This window comes from Silene latifolia, chromosome 11, assembly GCF_048544455.1.
Source record: "Silene latifolia isolate original U9 population chromosome 11, ASM4854445v1, whole genome shotgun sequence".
Classification (NCBI taxonomy): Eukaryota; Viridiplantae; Streptophyta; class Magnoliopsida; order Caryophyllales; family Caryophyllaceae; genus Silene; species Silene latifolia.
In genome coordinates this window covers 6,854,111-6,871,485 of record NC_133536.1, presented here as the reverse complement: position 1 = coordinate 6,871,485, position 17,375 = coordinate 6,854,111, and the positions used below count along the sequence as shown (strand labels likewise).

At 36.7% G+C, this 17,375-nt stretch overlaps 2 protein-coding genes across 2 annotated transcripts; both read left to right on the top strand.

Moving 5' to 3' along the window:
- The first annotated feature begins 602 nt into the window (after positions 1 to 602).
- On the top strand, positions 603 to 6,390 carry LOC141610849 (uncharacterized). Its single transcript, XM_074429131.1, has 8 exons — positions 603 to 851; positions 2,116 to 2,228; positions 2,796 to 2,867; positions 4,675 to 4,710; positions 5,208 to 5,253; positions 5,376 to 5,463; positions 5,765 to 5,822; positions 6,136 to 6,390. Exons 1-8 carry the CDS (start codon positions 773 to 775, stop codon positions 6,184 to 6,186), a joined length of 543 nt encoding a protein of 180 aa, XP_074285232.1. The 5' UTR covers positions 603 to 772; the 3' UTR covers positions 6,187 to 6,390.
- Positions 6,391 to 8,678: 2,288 nt separating this feature from the next.
- LOC141610830 (putative phosphopantothenoylcysteine decarboxylase) lies at positions 8,679 to 15,284 on the top strand. The gene is made up of 3 exons (XM_074429089.1): positions 8,679 to 8,987; positions 11,666 to 12,016; positions 14,749 to 15,284. The coding sequence occupies exons 2-3, from the start codon at positions 11,669 to 11,671 to the stop codon at positions 15,037 to 15,039; spliced, it is 639 nt and encodes a 212-aa protein (XP_074285190.1). The 5' UTR covers positions 8,679 to 8,987; positions 11,666 to 11,668; the 3' UTR covers positions 15,040 to 15,284.
- Positions 15,285 to 17,375: the final 2,091 nt, after the last annotated feature.

The window sequence follows — 17,375 nt, the reverse complement described above, 5'->3', positions numbered from 1 at the left end:
AACAGCGGGTGTCTTGGATCAGTCTCTAGTAGGTGGATTGCCGGTGGGCGGGATCGTTGGTCATAGAGGTGGTTGGTGGTGGTCGGGTAGGAAAATGGAGGTGGCGGTAGAAGCGGAGAAGGGTGATTGATTTTTTCAATTTTATCAATACATGAATTTTGGGAAGGGAGAGAGAAAATTGGAAAATGAAAGGGGTAAAAAAAGTAATTTGCGTATGTGAAAGAGCAACACCCATATAGAAAATAGTTTGATTATAAAATTTGAGATCAACTTACCACATTCGCGAATCGCGAATACAAATACAATTGTTCAACCATTGACATTTAACCAGTAATTTTTTTTAATAATCCGATGTTATAAAACGGTCATATTAAAAGTTAAAACGCTATTAAACAACAACAAACCTATCTTATAACGGGCGTATCCGTCACAAACTTGTAACGAGTCAAGTACGGGTAGATAAGACAAAACAAATTGTTATTACCTAAACACCCTTATTTTGTCTTATCTATACCACACGAGTAATATTTGACCCGTCACAAACTTGCAACGGATAAGCCCGTCACATATGACAATTTGTGATTAAACAAACCCCAATATACAAACACAACCCATAAACCAGCCCCCCTATAATACGTTTTCCGACACTACAATCCACAGTTCAAAACATCACCTTCATCAACACCCATAAAACAACCATCACCGGCAGCGTCAAAACTCGCCGGAATTCAGTCAACGGAGCGAGAATAAGAACAACCCTAATTTCGTAAAAATGGGGTGGTTTTCCGAACAAATCGATTCAATCAAATCAATTCAAATCAGACAGCTTTTCACTCAAGCCATCAGCCTTGGTTATCTCTCAATCTTTCTTCTTTTTCTTTTTTTTTTCCCCCAATTGTTTATGTATTTTATGTTATTGTCTTGTATATCATATTGTTGTTTTTGTTGTTGAGTGGCGGAATCAGGATTTATAGTTACAATTAGTCTCTTGTAAGGCGATTTTACACTAATATATGCGTATTCTATTGAACGGATCACCGTATTAGTTTAAAAGAAACCGTTTTATGCACTTCTTCGGTAATGCGGACTCACACAAGAATTTGTGTTGTAGTTATAGGGGCAAAATTTTAGAAAGCTCGAACTATTAATGCTATGAGTTAAACTAGGAAAAAAAGATCGAAAATTTTAACTAAAAATGTCGAATTTTATACGGATCAGGTAGGCTACTGCCCATGCTAAATTCTAATCCCTAAAAAAATCGAAAATTTTAACTAAAATTGTCAAATTTATAGTTCCAGGGGTAACTGTCTGTACTAGCCCCATTTAAAAATTGAAAAGTTTAACAAAAAGTTAATTTTTTGATCACTCGGTCTTAGAAGGTGTGGTGGTGGTGGCATGCATTGTGTTTAATTATGCATTTATCGATGTCCTGATGATATGTTTGATGTGGAAATTGTGAAATTAGTTGTTACATTGAGGTTTGGATCCTGGTTAAGGTTTTGTGATGGGTTTAGGATCAATTTAATAAGTAGTTTTGGTTGGTAAATTCGTTTAGTTTTCTTGAGTTTTGAGCTTTTAAGAAGTAGGTTGGAAGATGTGACGTTTCTTTAGTTAAGGGAAGGTTAGGTCTTTTACTGTCTTGATAGCGGTTTTGTCAGACAAAAGTGTTTCGGGCCATAACAATTGTAAGACTGTGGAAGTTATTGAGTTCTTTAGGTTGTTATCGATAGAGTTAATCAACTTTTGAAGAGTATGTTAATAATTGGAGTTTAATTAGCTTGGTGCTCCTTGCTATGGCTGAGTAGTTGGAGGGAGTTTGAGAAACTGTGATGCGGTTTGGTTTTGTTGTGTTCTTGTTTGGTTATGGGAATGAAGTGTGGGTAGTTATCAAGGGACATTTCCTCGTCCTTGGTCCTTGGATGAGGAAATGTATACCCTTGGGTATTGGATGATAACACGGACCTCCAATTCTTCTAAGAAAACATAGAGGATCCATTTCCGTTATTGTGATGCATTATGTTGAACCATAGGTGGATATATGTAGAGTTTGATGGAATAAAATGAAATGATTACTAAATTGTGGTTTTATTATTCTTTTCTTGCAAACTCTCTTAGGGATGATCGTTACCTCTGCTCTGATAATATGGAAGGCTTTGATGTGCTTCACTGGCAGTGAATCTCCTGTTGTGGTTGTTCTTTCTGGCAGCATGGAACCTGGGTTCAAGAGGGTGAGTCTTGCCTTTTACTATAATAATCCCTCGACGTTTTGACTACAAGGTTTTTACTTTAATAATTGTCCATGTTGATAGTTGATCATGTTGGGGAAGTGGGCTAGTTTTTTTTTTTTTTTTTTTTTTTTTTTTTTTTTTTTTATCGGGCAGAACTAAAACCTTTGTGATCGTAAAGTATTCCGGATTCCTCTGGTTTAAGAAAAAGATTTATTGCTTGCTTCTTCATTTTTTTCACTCTTTCTTTTCTTTTTTATAATTTGATTTAAGCACCTTCTCATAGCAAAATTCTCAGGTCTTACCCTCGATGATCTCAATGTGCAGTGGTAGACGGAGAAATATATGCTATTCAACCGACATTAGTGATTTTTATAAGCAGGGTAAATAGGAATATAGGATAGTGTTCTACATCTGTAAATAACCTCAAAGATGAATACCTAGACAATTCAAATATCACATGTTCTGTCAGTTGATTTTCGCTTACTAATAGTTTATGATACATCTTCTGTACGACTTTCTTCAGTTTTATGTTTTTGGTGTGTGACATGGCGTCATTTGTCATGTCAGGGAGATATCTTATTCTTAACTATGCGCAAGGACCCTATCCGAACTGGGGAGATAGTTGTCTTCAATATCAATGTGAGTTATCTTCTACTTATTTGATGTAAGACCTCTATAGCATGCTTGATTTGCATGTAATGAGCTTAACAAGTACTGATCATTATGTTAGTTATCAAGTTTACTTATTATGTATGTAAGCAATATGACAATTTTGATAACAACGGTTTTAGACTTTTAGTCATCTAAATAATGTCGTGGTGTTTGCGTAGATTGCTCTATGAGCGTTTTACATCAAGTCATTTATTCAATAAATTTTCCTTACATGTCAACGCTCTCCCTCTATCTATGTATATATATATTAAATTGTGGTTACATCTAATCAAACATGTACATTGTGTGGAACTGTGGATTGTCGACCCAAGAAACATCTCCATTAGACTGTTTATGAAGCATTTTTTAAAATAATGTGTAAAAACAAAGAAATTGTTATTTTGGTTTGGGATCAAAAGTGATTGTCAAATTAGTTTATTAGTGTCCACCTAGACTTGGACATCCCAAACCTAACCCATTTCCTTCATCCTCTCACCTCACAACCATGCCCACCCTACCACTACCAGCCTCCACTTCAACTGTTATTCTTACCACCACTCCACCACCAACCACCGCCACACCAACAACCACCTTACCCAAGGCCCACCACGGGAGGCACAATACTCTGGCAAGACATCCCATGACCTCCCTCCCTACCACCACCATTCGCGACATCACCTTAAACCTACACAAAACAACCATCAAAACCGTAACCCCAAGTCCCAACTCCGACCACCACCATTCCCGATATTGAACTCAGTATTACACTCGTCAAAGTCCGGTGACTCTAACCTCGCCTATTTCCATCATTGGATCTCTCTTGCCTTTCTATAATTCAATTGAACAACTACTTTGTGATACAACAATTAGAAGACCCATTTTAGTTCAGTGAGTATAATGCTTACCCCATTCCAACCTCCAACGCATCTACACCACATCATCAATTAACACTGTCACTGCAATTCAAAGCCACCATGGCCTGGCCCATAGCTCGCTTCACTCCTTCCCTGCTTTTTCTGTCATTTACGCACCACCAGATACGATTTCGATTACAAATCAATCACTTAACTCATCGCTTTTACTAATTTCGAACCATCACATTTGGTGGTCTGGTGGATTTCACTGATGGGTTGTCGAGGGGTAGTGCAAATTGGTATTGTGTTGGCTGTGTTTGCTGTTTAGCATGGTTATGGTTATGGATAGGAGAGGTGCGTGCGGTAGTCTGGGTTGTTGTCAGAAACGGAGGAGCCTGATGGAGCTTGTATACATGATTGAGGATATCAACCGCCATTCATTATACGAAGTAGAACACAAAGAAACACGCCAATCCTGACGGCGTTTCCTCTGATATATACACGCCATCCCTAACGGCGTGTTTGTTGCTTTGATGGTTTTTTAAAAAAATAATACGGTAAATTGCAAACGCGCCATTGTTAGTTGCTTGTCTATCATACGTCTTAGGTTCGGGATTTTTGATCTTACGTGGACACCATTTTGACAAATATTTCTAGTTCTGACCCAAAACGACATTTTTTATTTTTAAAAAAAAGATTCACTGTTTATCCGTTTATTTTATTTGTATGGTGTTTCTTTGTTCTGTCAGTTATCGGTTTTATGCTCTAGCATTCTTGGAGTTGCCCTTGCTATGGGCTAGCCCCATTCTGTAATATCAGATGTTCCTGAAAGAACACCTTATTTTGTACTATAGCTTGTGAATGGACATGTATACTTCTGTACTAGCTTGTGATTCTGTTAACTAGTGACCTATCTAAGTAACTTGTTTTCATTTTGGCAGGGTCGTGAAATTCCTATTGTCCATCGAGCTATCACGGTATTTTACTTGCTCTGTTCTCTTATTAAGTGGCTGGTTAATATTTGTAAGACAGTTAGCACTTTACATCCATTTGCTTTGTCGTCATTACTGTGTCAGTTTAATTATTAACTTCAAATTAATACGATAATACAAAAAGGTGGCTGTTCTAGACTTCCTGCCTTAGAAACAGCTATGTATTGATCGTAGTAACCTATAAGTTGGAGGCAAAAATTCACACATTGACCCGTTTAGTGATGTGTGTTTTTCATGCCAAAAATTGCAACGTAGTGAATCTTTCTACTTTATCCTATCATATTCCAACGGTAAAGAATAGTGAAACATCGGTTCATCAATTTTTATGACCAGCGTTGATGTAAATATTTGATGCACTTACAGTTTGAAATTTATCATTCTTTCGTGTTCCGAGAACTGTGGATGAACTTTAATACGGAGTATATGTCTTTAGCCATTCTGTTTCCGTCAGTCATGAATCACTGCTAATTTTTTTTCTTTAGGTTCATGAACGTCAAGATACTGGTGCAGTTGAAGTTCTTACAAAAGGTAATATACTATGCTGATCAAAACTTTTCTATAGGTTTCTGGGGTTCAGTCCCATTTTCTTTCTTCAAGGGTGTGAGTATATGCCAAGTCTATAATGCCCTCTCTTTCGTTTGACTTTTCAGGTGACAACAACTACGGTGATGACAGACTTTTGTATGCCCGTGGTCAAGATTGGTTGAAAAGGGAGCATATTATGGGAAGAGCAGTCGGGTAAGTTGTTTTTCCGTTCTTTATGCTTGGTTATAGAGACTGTAAATGCATTAATGTGTCAATTATGAAAACCAATGAGATTGTGTTTGGAGGATGCTTATTATAATTATATATCCATGGCGATCTGTGGTATTGTGGTTGTCTTTTTCTTCGTTAGATTGTTGCTCTAGTGGCGTAGTGCTGTATTTACATAATGTTTTAGGCTATTATTCCAGAAAACTCCCATTATTCTGTTGATGTTATAGGATGTTATTTTTTTCGGGACTAATTTCCTTGTCACTCTTTTCGGATTTTTTTGCAGGTTCCTGCCGTATGTTGGTTGGGTCACCATAATCATGACTGAAAAGCCGATAATTAAGGTAATCTAGAGTTTTACAATTTCGTACTCCAATTAGGCATTTTAGAGGGGTTTATATCATCCATCTGGCTTTTTACTTGATGAGAGTTTTACAATTCCGCAAGATTGCATCAAATGACAATATGACATTTATTTTCACAGTAACAAGAATCTCGGTCAATTTAACGAGTTATGTTTTATTCTATCATAATCCGGACCAGAGAATATTGCATCTCTGCTTACATTGGAAAATTGAAAGACCATATTAGCGGCATGAGTTTTAAATATACACCTCATTCTTCGAGTAACTACTTATTCTTGTAAATTTGTCGCAGTATCTACTGATAGGAGCATTGGGGTTGCTTGTTATCACATCGAAAGACTAATAAGAACTTGAAGGTGTTCCTCCAGATTGTTGCTCATTCGACCCAATCTTTTGATCGATATAGAGGTGCTCACTTGTAAACCCCAAATATTGTAGACTATGAAAAGATAAGCAATTTAAGTTTGGAGAACTCGGGGTTTTTAGAAAATATTTGAGTATTTTGTCGAAACAGATAATTTCCCTATGCATTCTGCTTTTGTCTATTCGTCTTACCTCTTAACATTTGTGTATTGGGAGAGACCTTAGTGAAGAGCGGACTTTATAAAACTAATTGGACTTAAATTGACCCGAGTCATGACTGAACACAACATTCAAAACCTATAAAAGAACAGTCTTGACCAAATATTCTGACTCGAGTGATTTGTTTTCTAGGGACGCTCAAAAGACCCATTTAAGTATTAGTGGATCGTCCTCCTCCTCCTCGCCGTCATCAATTTCTTCCATTTCCACCTCCGAGTCCCTCTCCTACTCATCAGCCAAGCTGATCCATCTAGGTATTAGCAGACCATTATTATTGTCGGTGTTGGTTTCCTCTACCTATCATTATCATACTATAAATGACCTGACTCGGATAACTAGTCGCAAAAGATAGTCAAAACTCAATAGAGCCTTAAACCTTTGTAAATCGTCATCATCGTCGTCTGTGTCCTCTACTTCCACCTCCGAGTCCGTCTCATTCGCCTCCGACATTACCGCTTCCTTACCTTCCTTAACATTGTATTTAAAAGCAAGACACGTAATATTTGAGCTAGAAAGAATTGCGTAGAAGCAGTACGCTCTTGGCGGTTGTTAAAGGGACATAGTCGGCAAGATTATACAACTTGTTGTATGATGTAGAATCCGAGTTGTGTACTGAAGTTTTCGAGTTTTGTTTAAAAGAATCTGAGCTATGCTGTAAAGTTTTTGAACTCACACACTTAAACATAAAAAAAATAAACTCTTACAAAACCCAGAAAAATTATACATAAGCTCGGATTAATGTATAGGGTTGTACAATGCTCATTATACAACTGGTTATATAGTAGTATTTGTGTATAGTCGGCATCACCTAGATACATGCATGACACCCGCAATAATACCCAATCATACACTTTTCACACATTCGTGAAAATCACACAAATGGATCAGGAATCATTTTCTAACACGGCGTTCATCTCGTCGAGATAAGCGATTGAATTTTTTTTTTTTTTTTTTAAAATAGAACATCCGAACACAAAGCTACGAAAGTTTTTTCATTCTTAATCTTCGTTTTTAGATTATCGTTTAATAACAAATGAAGAAATTTACATTATCCAAACAGACAAAATAAGGCCAAAATGAGATATTTATGAAAAAAAATGAAGAATTTTTTAGATAATGGGGTTATTTAACAAACTGATTAGGAATTCATGGTCCATTTCAAACTATTTGGGACCAATAGTTCCACATCATCACTTTCATTTTTTTTCTAGTTTTTGGGTAAAGCTGCTAAGGTCCGTAACGGCTTCACAAAATACCATCGTCCAAACATCGGTAGCTTTTAGAAAAATAGAGTAGAGGATAAGCCGCTAAGATACTTAGAGGCTTTATCTGTTTTATTTAAAAAAAAAACCACAAAATGCAGGTGCAAATACGCTGAGAAAGTCAACGGCTTTATGCCAACAACATTAAAAACTTGCAGTAAGGTACACTACAAAATGGTAGTGATATGCAGCAGGGACTACAACATAGAAGTAGTAGGGATACAAGCCACTAGAGACCTTGACAGCTTTACCCAAAAATTGGAAAAAAAAAAATGGAAATGATGACGTAGATCATTGACCCCAAATAATTTAAAATGGACCATAAATCCCTAATTAGGGGGCGTGAAGTCGTGACTAGGGATGGCAATGGGTAGAGTCTGGATAGGCCCGCCAAACCTTAATTCGACCCGATATTTTCCTTTGACCATTTCACCTGCACCCGCAAGGGTCTAAAATTTGAGGACCCATACCCTGACCTTATGGGTAAGGGTAGAGTCCAGGTCTCCATGAGTTAATTTCACCACTTTAAGAATTAAGACATTTATGGGGTCTATAATATTAAAAAAAAAAATTCATACTAATTTAACATTATGCGTTTATTAATCTGCCGTTAATGGTGGTTGTCGGTCGCCGCCTATTAGAGAGGTGGTTGTCAGTCGCGTATCAGTGCTGTGGTGGTGGTTTTTTTGTGTCAGTGGTGGAGTGGTGGTATTGTAAGAGTTTGGTTGAGTTTTATAACTTTATGGGATGAGGGAAGAGAAAGAGACATTAGTTGGGTTTCCACAGTCTGTCAGTATGAATTCAAAAAAAGTTGTGATTTTGATTTTTGTTTTTTCTTTAATAAAGGGTCTAAGGGTCGGGTATGAGTCTCATAACTTAGACTCGGACCCAAACCCGAAATATTTTCTTAAGACCCATACCCGACCCATACCCATTGGGTCTGAAAAAATGAGATTCATACCCGACCCATTAAGGTCCGACCCTCAAAATCTGGGTAGGGTCCCCGACCCACTGCCATCCCTACCGTGACATAGCAAGTTAGCAACGACCCGCAATTTTACAACTTTCAACAACAATTGTCGAGTCAATACGTTGTTTGGGAATTCCCTCCAAATTTAATTGAAATTGTAGCCTTTTAGCTAGGGTTTACTCCTGTATCAAAATATCCCCAATTCAACACTCAATTGCCACTTCAATTATAAAGATCAATTTCACTCTATTAATTTCTTAGGTCCATAATTACCCAAATTAGAATTCAAGCATCTGGAATTACTTAAATCTTGAATTATAACTCTATAAGGTATACATTTCTCCCCCATTTCATACATTTTTGATTGAATTTTAGCTCTTTACATTTCTATTTTGCATAAAGATTGGATCTTTGTTGTAATTATGTTGTGGGAATTTCTGGGTTTTGCATAAAGTTTGAGAATTTGATGATATATATGATGGAAATCTCTGATTTATTGTTTGTTTGTTTGTTTGTTTGAACTTTACTTGTTTCTGAATTGTTGATGAAGTTCAATTAAGTGAAGGTTTATGATCATAGGGTTTTTGGTTTTGGTTGATTTCACTTTCTCCGTCTCAACCGGTTCTTTACGTTTTTATTCTTTTGTGAGTAATACTTCAATCAAATATAAAGAATCAGTTAAAACGGAGGATTTATATCTGTCAGCTTAGCAACTGATGCACATTGTATGAGTTTTCTTGGTTAACTGTCTTATTTTAAGCTCGGATTTTCATTTATTTTTTGTATTTTAAGGTGTATTTATGCAGTTTGAGGAGTAGAAAAGGGAAAAAATAGTATTGTGACTTGTGTGTTTCAGCTCAAACTGTTATCTTCTTCATTTTGGAGCGCAGTGTCTGCTACGACTTACGAGTAGCATGAAAAGTTATAGGTTAGTGTGGTAGTAGAGTGAAATTAGCTGGTTATGATGTGTGATGACTCAATAGAGAAAATTTGTGCTATATCGAACATGGTTGGCTAGTTAATGGATGTTTCAAAAGTTCGAGATGGTTGGCTTTCTGACTGTACACTTGAAAGATTGGGTTAGTAGTTAGTACTTAGTATTGCTTGTTGTCTCAGACTTTACCATTATTTGATTAGCTTGCATATATTTATTCCGTGAATTTCCCTCTTTTCCTTGTTATGGAATTTTTATTGCATAGACAACAGCTTAGCATAGTCCTTAGAGTTTAGAGAAAACAATTTCAAGGCGTTAGGGTTACTGAATGTAAATGTAGTATAGTGGCTGTGAAATGGGGACTTTATTAAAGAAGAGGATGAGTAGAGTTTAGATGTCTTATAACCCTTTTAAGCGTGCACCACATTACATCTTTGTAAGCACACATGTAACTATATCAAGCCAGTTTTTCATCAACATTGGCAGTTTTTCTCGTTCAGTTCTTATTTACTTATATATGCCGTATCAAATACGATGCAGAGAAGACTCTTTATTAATTATAATCAACTTAGAATGTGCGTTTGATGTAGGCAAAAAACTGGAGTTCTGCTTTCTGTGGGTTTTCTGGTCTTTACTGATATATTGACTGAATACTCCTAGAGTTAGGAGAGAAGTGAACTCGAGAAGTTTTAGCATGAAACTATGACATCTATTTAGCGGTGACTAAGTAGCAAATACGGTTTATTTCTATGAAGAATGCTACTTTTCATTAGTATGATTGGAAATCTGTTTCCCTTTGTTTCTGTGTTTTATGGTCTGAAGTGACTAGTGAGGCCTGAGGGTATGCTTAGTTTTGTTTCCGGTGTATTATATCGGAAGGGCCTGTCTAGCCTTTTTTTAGTGTTATAAGTGGATCTCATTATGTTGCTAACACAAGGGTAAAGCTGAGTACCCCCCAACTTACAGTACAATTTTCCCGAGCCCTTGAGGCACTGGGATAACGTTGATGTTTCTGTTGTTCGTGGAACCCATAGGTGGTGTAGATGTAAGTATCTGTAACTGTGAATTGAGAGGTAATGTGGGAATAGGGTTTTGACAAAGTACTCGCCACTTGGTGCTAAAATTAACTATGAAGAAGTTTAGGCATTAGCAAGCGTTGAAGCTGAAATTTTTGCCCTCTATAATGCTCCGTTTTAGTGTTTGTACTCTGGCGATCCTATCATGGTGAAGTCCTTTTACTTGGATAAGTTGGGCCTTGTTAAAGTTTGTAGGCTTTACCTACTCTTTGATTCCTCGTCTTCTCTATGACTTTAACATTGGACGTTGGAGTTCACTGGGTTACCGACTTACGGTTACATTTAGGCTCTTTTAATCTCCTCGAGTGTTCTTGAATTTAGTCTTTTTTTGCTTGCCTGTTTGAGATATGAGAGTTAGGCTTCAAAGTTTATGGTCTCGCACTTTCAGCTCCTGTTTTCTTTATCCCCTAAAGAAGGCTGTGCTTCTAAGCTGAACAATGCTGCACAGATAGTTTGCAGAAGTTCAGATAATTTACTTTCTGTGAAAAGTTGACATTTTTTTTTACGATAATTTCCGATTACACTTTTTAGGTACTTCTCTTCCACTGCATTCTACCTTTACAAACTAAACGAAGTCCCATGCCAGTGAAATGTCCAAAAGTTCTTTCACAAATACTTTGGCAAGGTGGTATCACCTTAGTATTACTCTCCCAACAACAAGAAGAACATTACCCCAGTGCCTCAATGGCTCCCGCAAATTGCGGGGTAAGGGGGGTCGGAACTCGGATGTATGTTGTCTTACCCTTGTGTCAGCAACACAAAGAGACTGTTTCCGAATGACTCAAGATTGAAATTGCATCGAGAATTGCAGCGAAGGACTAATACTTCACAATAGAAAGAAGCGCAGCCACTTTAGTGGCCCATTTTGATTTATTCCATCACACCCCTTTAAAAGAATTTTTTAGCAACTGCTATGTGTTGTGGACTTGTAGATGACTTTCCAATTATCTAGTATAAACCGCTTTACAAGTGACTCACTGTAATTCCTTTGTTGATAGGTGATGGCACAGGCAGAGCCTGTGAATGCCCTTCAGTTGGAACCTGTACAGACAAACACAATGCCGAGGAGACCCAGGATCCTTCTTGCTGCTAGTGGAAGTGTTGCTGCAATCAAGTTTGGGAACCTCTGCCATTGTTTTTCTGAATGGGCTGAAGTTAAAGCTGTGGCCACAAAGTCGGCTTTGCATTTCATCGATAGAGTTACGATTCCCGAGGATGTAGTCCTGTACACCGATGAGGATGAATGGTCCAGTTGGAGAAAAATAGGTGACAATGTTCTGCATATCGAGCTCCGTAAATGGGCTGACATCATGGTTATTGCCCCACTTTCAGCAAATACTCTTGGGAAGGTGAGTTTTACATTCTTGTGTTTCGAGTGAAGTTTGGTTTATTTTAGGAAGGTGTTAGACTAGTTTGCTATCCGCAAATAACCTCTTATCTGTTTTTTACACCATGAAAGACTCTACACATCCGATCCCCCTTTTTTTGTCACAAGGAAGAGCAGTAGAGCACTACTTGCTACATGACTTTGTGTAGGGATGATATTTCAAAGTATTAGTCACTCAATCAGTTCGGTCTGATTTAAAGTAGCTGAATTCCTTTTCTTGCTTAAGGTCGAGGGGAGTGGAGGCAAAACAGCAGTTTTTAGCTTAGCTAACTTATACAGAATATCTTAGGTTTAGTTAGCCTTCTTTTTTCTAACACGCTGGTCTTAACTCAGATCGCTATAAGAATCCACAAAATTTTATGAATCATCCTAACAATCAGAAGAGTGCTAAACATAGTATCTTAATGAAAAGTACATTGCGATTTCAACCTTGAAATCATGAACGCATATATGCATCTCTTGTATGTCATAATTTGCACGACTGTCATGTGACTAAATTATTGAAGTTGAAATGTTGAATATTTTCTTTTTTGATGTTGAAAACTTGTCATGCTACTCTAGGAAACCAACATCAGCCCCTGCAAATCACTTGTAGAAAAGAGCCTGAAATAGCACAGTTGATTATGACTTATGACTTATGACTTATGACTTCTGAGCACCCAGGATAAAGTCATTGACGAATTTATTCATATGTTTTTTTTTGTCCAATACCCAAACAATGTCTGCTTGATCCCAAGAATGTCATATCTTTTTTAACTATCAGTCCGGGACTCTAATGTGTTGAATATTATTATTATTAATGTAAAAAGTCCGAATTGCTAAAAATGATTTTCTTTCTCTCGTGTATGATTGCTTCAAGCAGTAGATGCTACCATGTTCACTAGTCTCTAAGCATTTTGCCTTACACAGGGGTCAGGTTGCGTATATCCGACCCCTCTTATCCCACCATTTATGAGATCCCTTGAGGCACTGGGGGGTAATTTTCCACAAGGTGACTTTTCTAGCCTTTGTTAAAACATGAGACTTTTCACCATAATTAATTGCATGGTTGTTGAGATTATTTTAGGCAAATCTCTCTAGACCTGTTCCGTTTCTAGGAAATAGGAATACAGAAGGATGAGTTACCTAGTTTCCTTGAATTAAATAGTCTAACTCCAGAACCATCTATGTTAAATAAACTATATTTAACACTAGTTGAATAATTATTGAATGTCTCGAAATGTGTTTTCTACATTGGTAGAATTGTTGATTGAACCAAACTGGCATCTAACATCTGTTTAAGACATGAATACCGGTTTGCTTTGTCTTATCTGTGTGACTGTCCATATTTCATATTTCATATTGCATTTTATGATATATTGATATGGCATCCTGTATATAGTTTCTAAGGTAGATAAAGCTATCACCTTTAGACCAACAATAACATCACCCTCTGCGTTAAAAGCACGTCTTATTTCCGTTTTACTGGTGTTTCACAATACAAGAAGCATGGAGAGTTTCACAAGCTATTTTGTTTTTCCCCATCAGTTTCCAAAACCAAAAAAGATATGGAAACCGCTATCACCATTCGACCATTTCAGTGAACTTGACCTGATATATCAGCAGTACACTGTTTACAGTTGAATTTTGTGCTACTGTTGCATTCGAGTGATCTCATTCCGTAGAATTTTGTGGTGTTGCCATCAAATGAATGAGTTTTACTTAACCTGTATTAACTCTTGAGCTCATGTAACTGTGATTTAAACTATTTTAGAATTGGGTACAATTAGACTTGTAGCTGAGCTGTAAGCTGTACCTGTCAATTTCTCTTAATCAATTGTAGACATGTCAGTCTGACTCATTTTAAACAAATCTTACAGTATATTTTAAGAATTCTTCTTGCCAGCTGTGTCGACGAAAACGTCTCAACTAATATTGAATCACGTTCTTATTATCATAGAATACATAATTCAGACATGATTGCTTCATAGTTTTTTTTGTTCTTTGACATAATAACAATGATAGCGTATCACACTATCCGTGGTTTTAGATGTGCTTCAAGTCGTAATCGTAGAATTGGTCGCCTTGTCATGAAATCAAATAATAGGGCATCGAAGTATGATGGTGGTAAATTGACAGCCCTAAATCTGTGTAAAGTGGTCACGATGATGGAGCATTTCGGCTAATTTTATATCCTGCTTTAACCCCCTTGTCTCTGTAAGGGATACTGTATTAGTTTGGGGATATAAAGGTTAGCACCTTAGCAAAAGTCTGTGTGTAAGACGATCTCGAATGTGACACAAACACCATTACTTTTCCTTTTAGCTGTATGATTTATTTATTCATCTCACATGTAAAACTATAACATAAATTTTTTCAAGAACTCTGAGCTGACAAAATTACGTTAAAAAAAAGACTCGATCATTCAGGACTGTTAGATTCACAATGTTTGGATAAACTTTTCTTCAACATCTTTGTTGTGTTATTTTGATATAGGCAGGGGCGGAGCCAGGATTTTAAGTCAGCAGGGGCAAAAATTTTCAGCGGGGGCGGAAGGGTAATATTATAAGGGGACCTTGAAAAAATTCGAAAATTTTAACTAAAAATTTCGAAATTTTGAAACGTCAGCGGGGGCGACCGCCCCTGCTAGCCCCTTGGCTCCACCACTGGATATAGGTAGTATTCCTACAGTTAACTGATCATCATCTCTTGTAGGTGGCCGGTGGATTATGCGACAATCTGCTGACATGCATAGTACGTGCGTGGGACTACGACAAGCCCTTATTTGTTGCCCCTGCTATGAACACTATGATGTGGAACAACCCTTTCACAGAAAAGCATCTAATGTCAATCGATGAGCTTGGTATAACTCTAATTCCTCCAGTCACTAAGAGACTGGCTTGTGGAGATTACGGGAATGGTGCTATGGCTGAACCGTCTTTGATCTATAAGACCATACGGTTATTCTTGGAGTCACATCCACTACCACCTACCTCGGCCGTCTAAGGTTTGCTCTATTTCTTTGGCCCCTTCTACATGAAGTCTAATCGTAATTGAAGAATATGGTAGTGTAGACAATGTGTAGTAGTACTATGATTTGTTTGTATATTTTGGTGATTTCCTGTTCATGTTTCAATTATCAGATTGAAATCTATTTTACCTCTGTACTTTGTGCTCTATTTGCCAATTTACCCTACTGTCACTTCTTTGTCTGGCCTTTTCGAGCTTCCATGCCCTCGAAGTATCAAAAACACGACTATGATTTCTTACACGGGCTGACCCTTTTCATCCCAATTCGAGTTACTCCCTCCACCGCAATCAATTATTTGCGTTTTCTTTATTTAGATGTCTATTTACATGATGCTTTTGCATATGCATCATGTAAGCTTTCGTTTTTAGCATGCACAAGTTGGTAATCTATTCCGTGTGCAAGTTGTTTTTTCACTTTTCTGTACTCTCTCGTATCCTTGTTCTTTGTGCAAAAATAAACGTAAAAAATTCATCAGGATTAAGCAAGTAATATCTTGATTTTTTTACGTGCCTAGGCGCCTAACCAACCGGACATTAATCACTTAATAGTTATCATGGGTCGGTCTAAGTTCGGTTTACTCAAACCTTGTCGAGTCACTTATCGGACTTTTATTGTGTCGATTTCGTTGCTCTGAAATTCAACGCGAAAATAAAGAAGCTACTAAAGGGAACTTACTCTTGTTTTTCAAGGAACATTGAAAAGCATAGTTTGGTAACAATCAATATTCAGTACATGTCAGTTGTGTATATAAGTCTATAAGAATACATAGGAAGAAATAATATATTTGTTTTATATACACAAATATTGATATGTGACCTGTCTTAAGCTTAAGACGGATAATGCCGTCTTAGACGAGGATCTGTGCAATCGATTATTACCGACTATGACTATTTGGATGGATCCAAAAAAGAGCCGTCATCTTGTTGGCCATTAATTACATGATTACAATCCATTAATTAAACTAATTCAAGTACTACTAAAGTACTTATTAGATGGTTTACATGTTATTTTGTCATTTTTGTCAATGTTGTTCTTTTGGTTCATGATAAGTCGCGAAAGTATGTTAATTTTTTTTTTTTTTTTTTTTTTGATTAGTTAAGAAAACTAGATTGATCCTCTAGAGTAGGACCAACCTATCTCATCCTTTCGAATGAGGGAGGTAAGTTGAAGCCACCGGCTATCAAACCACCTCGAAAGAGTTGGACATGAATGTCCAACAGAAGCCATGAAGTCAGCAACCTTGTTGGCTTCACGAAATGTTAATATTTTTATTAGTCGGGATATTAGCGAATTTAACGCGTAAATTTTTTAAGAGTGCGTAGTGATAAGTAATAACAATGACAATCAAAACTAAGATTTAGGACCAATATAGTAAATTAAAAGTCGTTTAGGCTATTTGTGATGTTCTTTTTAATTATTTAAATTGAATTTAGTTGACTTTTTTTTAAGAACGAAAATGAACTAATTAAAAGAAAATGCATATGGTATGCATTTAGAATAAACAAAGGCAAAGATACAATAAATACTGTCCCTATTTCACTCTATTATTATGGATACGAGTCAATGAGGGCTAACTAGACTTGGTCATCTCATGTCCGGTTTGTTTAGGCAGGTCGGCTAGTTATGGTCTGTATCGTGGTTACGTCAATTTGAATCTTGAGTCGCTCTAAGGTTGTTCGTTTCGAATCTCGGGGTCAGGTCTCTCGGGTCGGTTGGAACTAGTTTTGCCACTTCAAGTAAATGAAATAGATTTAGCATAACATATTAAATTTTTATTTTGTTTAAATAGACTCCCACCGACTATAACAAGGTTCACTAATTTTTTATGCAAAGTTTTTACAAGTACAGTTTAGTTCGATGTTTACTATCCCGTAATTTACATTACTTTTTTTACTCAACGCACTACACTTTTTATCGCGTTGAGAAAAAACCGTATTGGCGATCGTGCAAGAAAGAGGTGATGGGCCAGGCTATATAGCTTCCATATCCATGTGAAGCCAAAACGTTGATTGACCTTAAGAATGTGCTAATCATATTTGTTCCTTCCTTAAGTAGCTGTGATTGTTCTTCAATTATAAGTGATATATAATCATCCGTCAATTTAATTATTTTAATTTAGATAGCAAATGTCCGTACCTAACTAATAATCGAGAAAAAGATTACGCATCTGAGGTAGTATCTCATACCTTGTAGTTTTTGATCGTATACACATTTTTTCTGAGCATATTACCATTTATAAATATAGTTTTTGAGCATATTATATTTTTTTAGTGTAATGTTTTAATAAATATGCTCAAAAACTTTATATTAA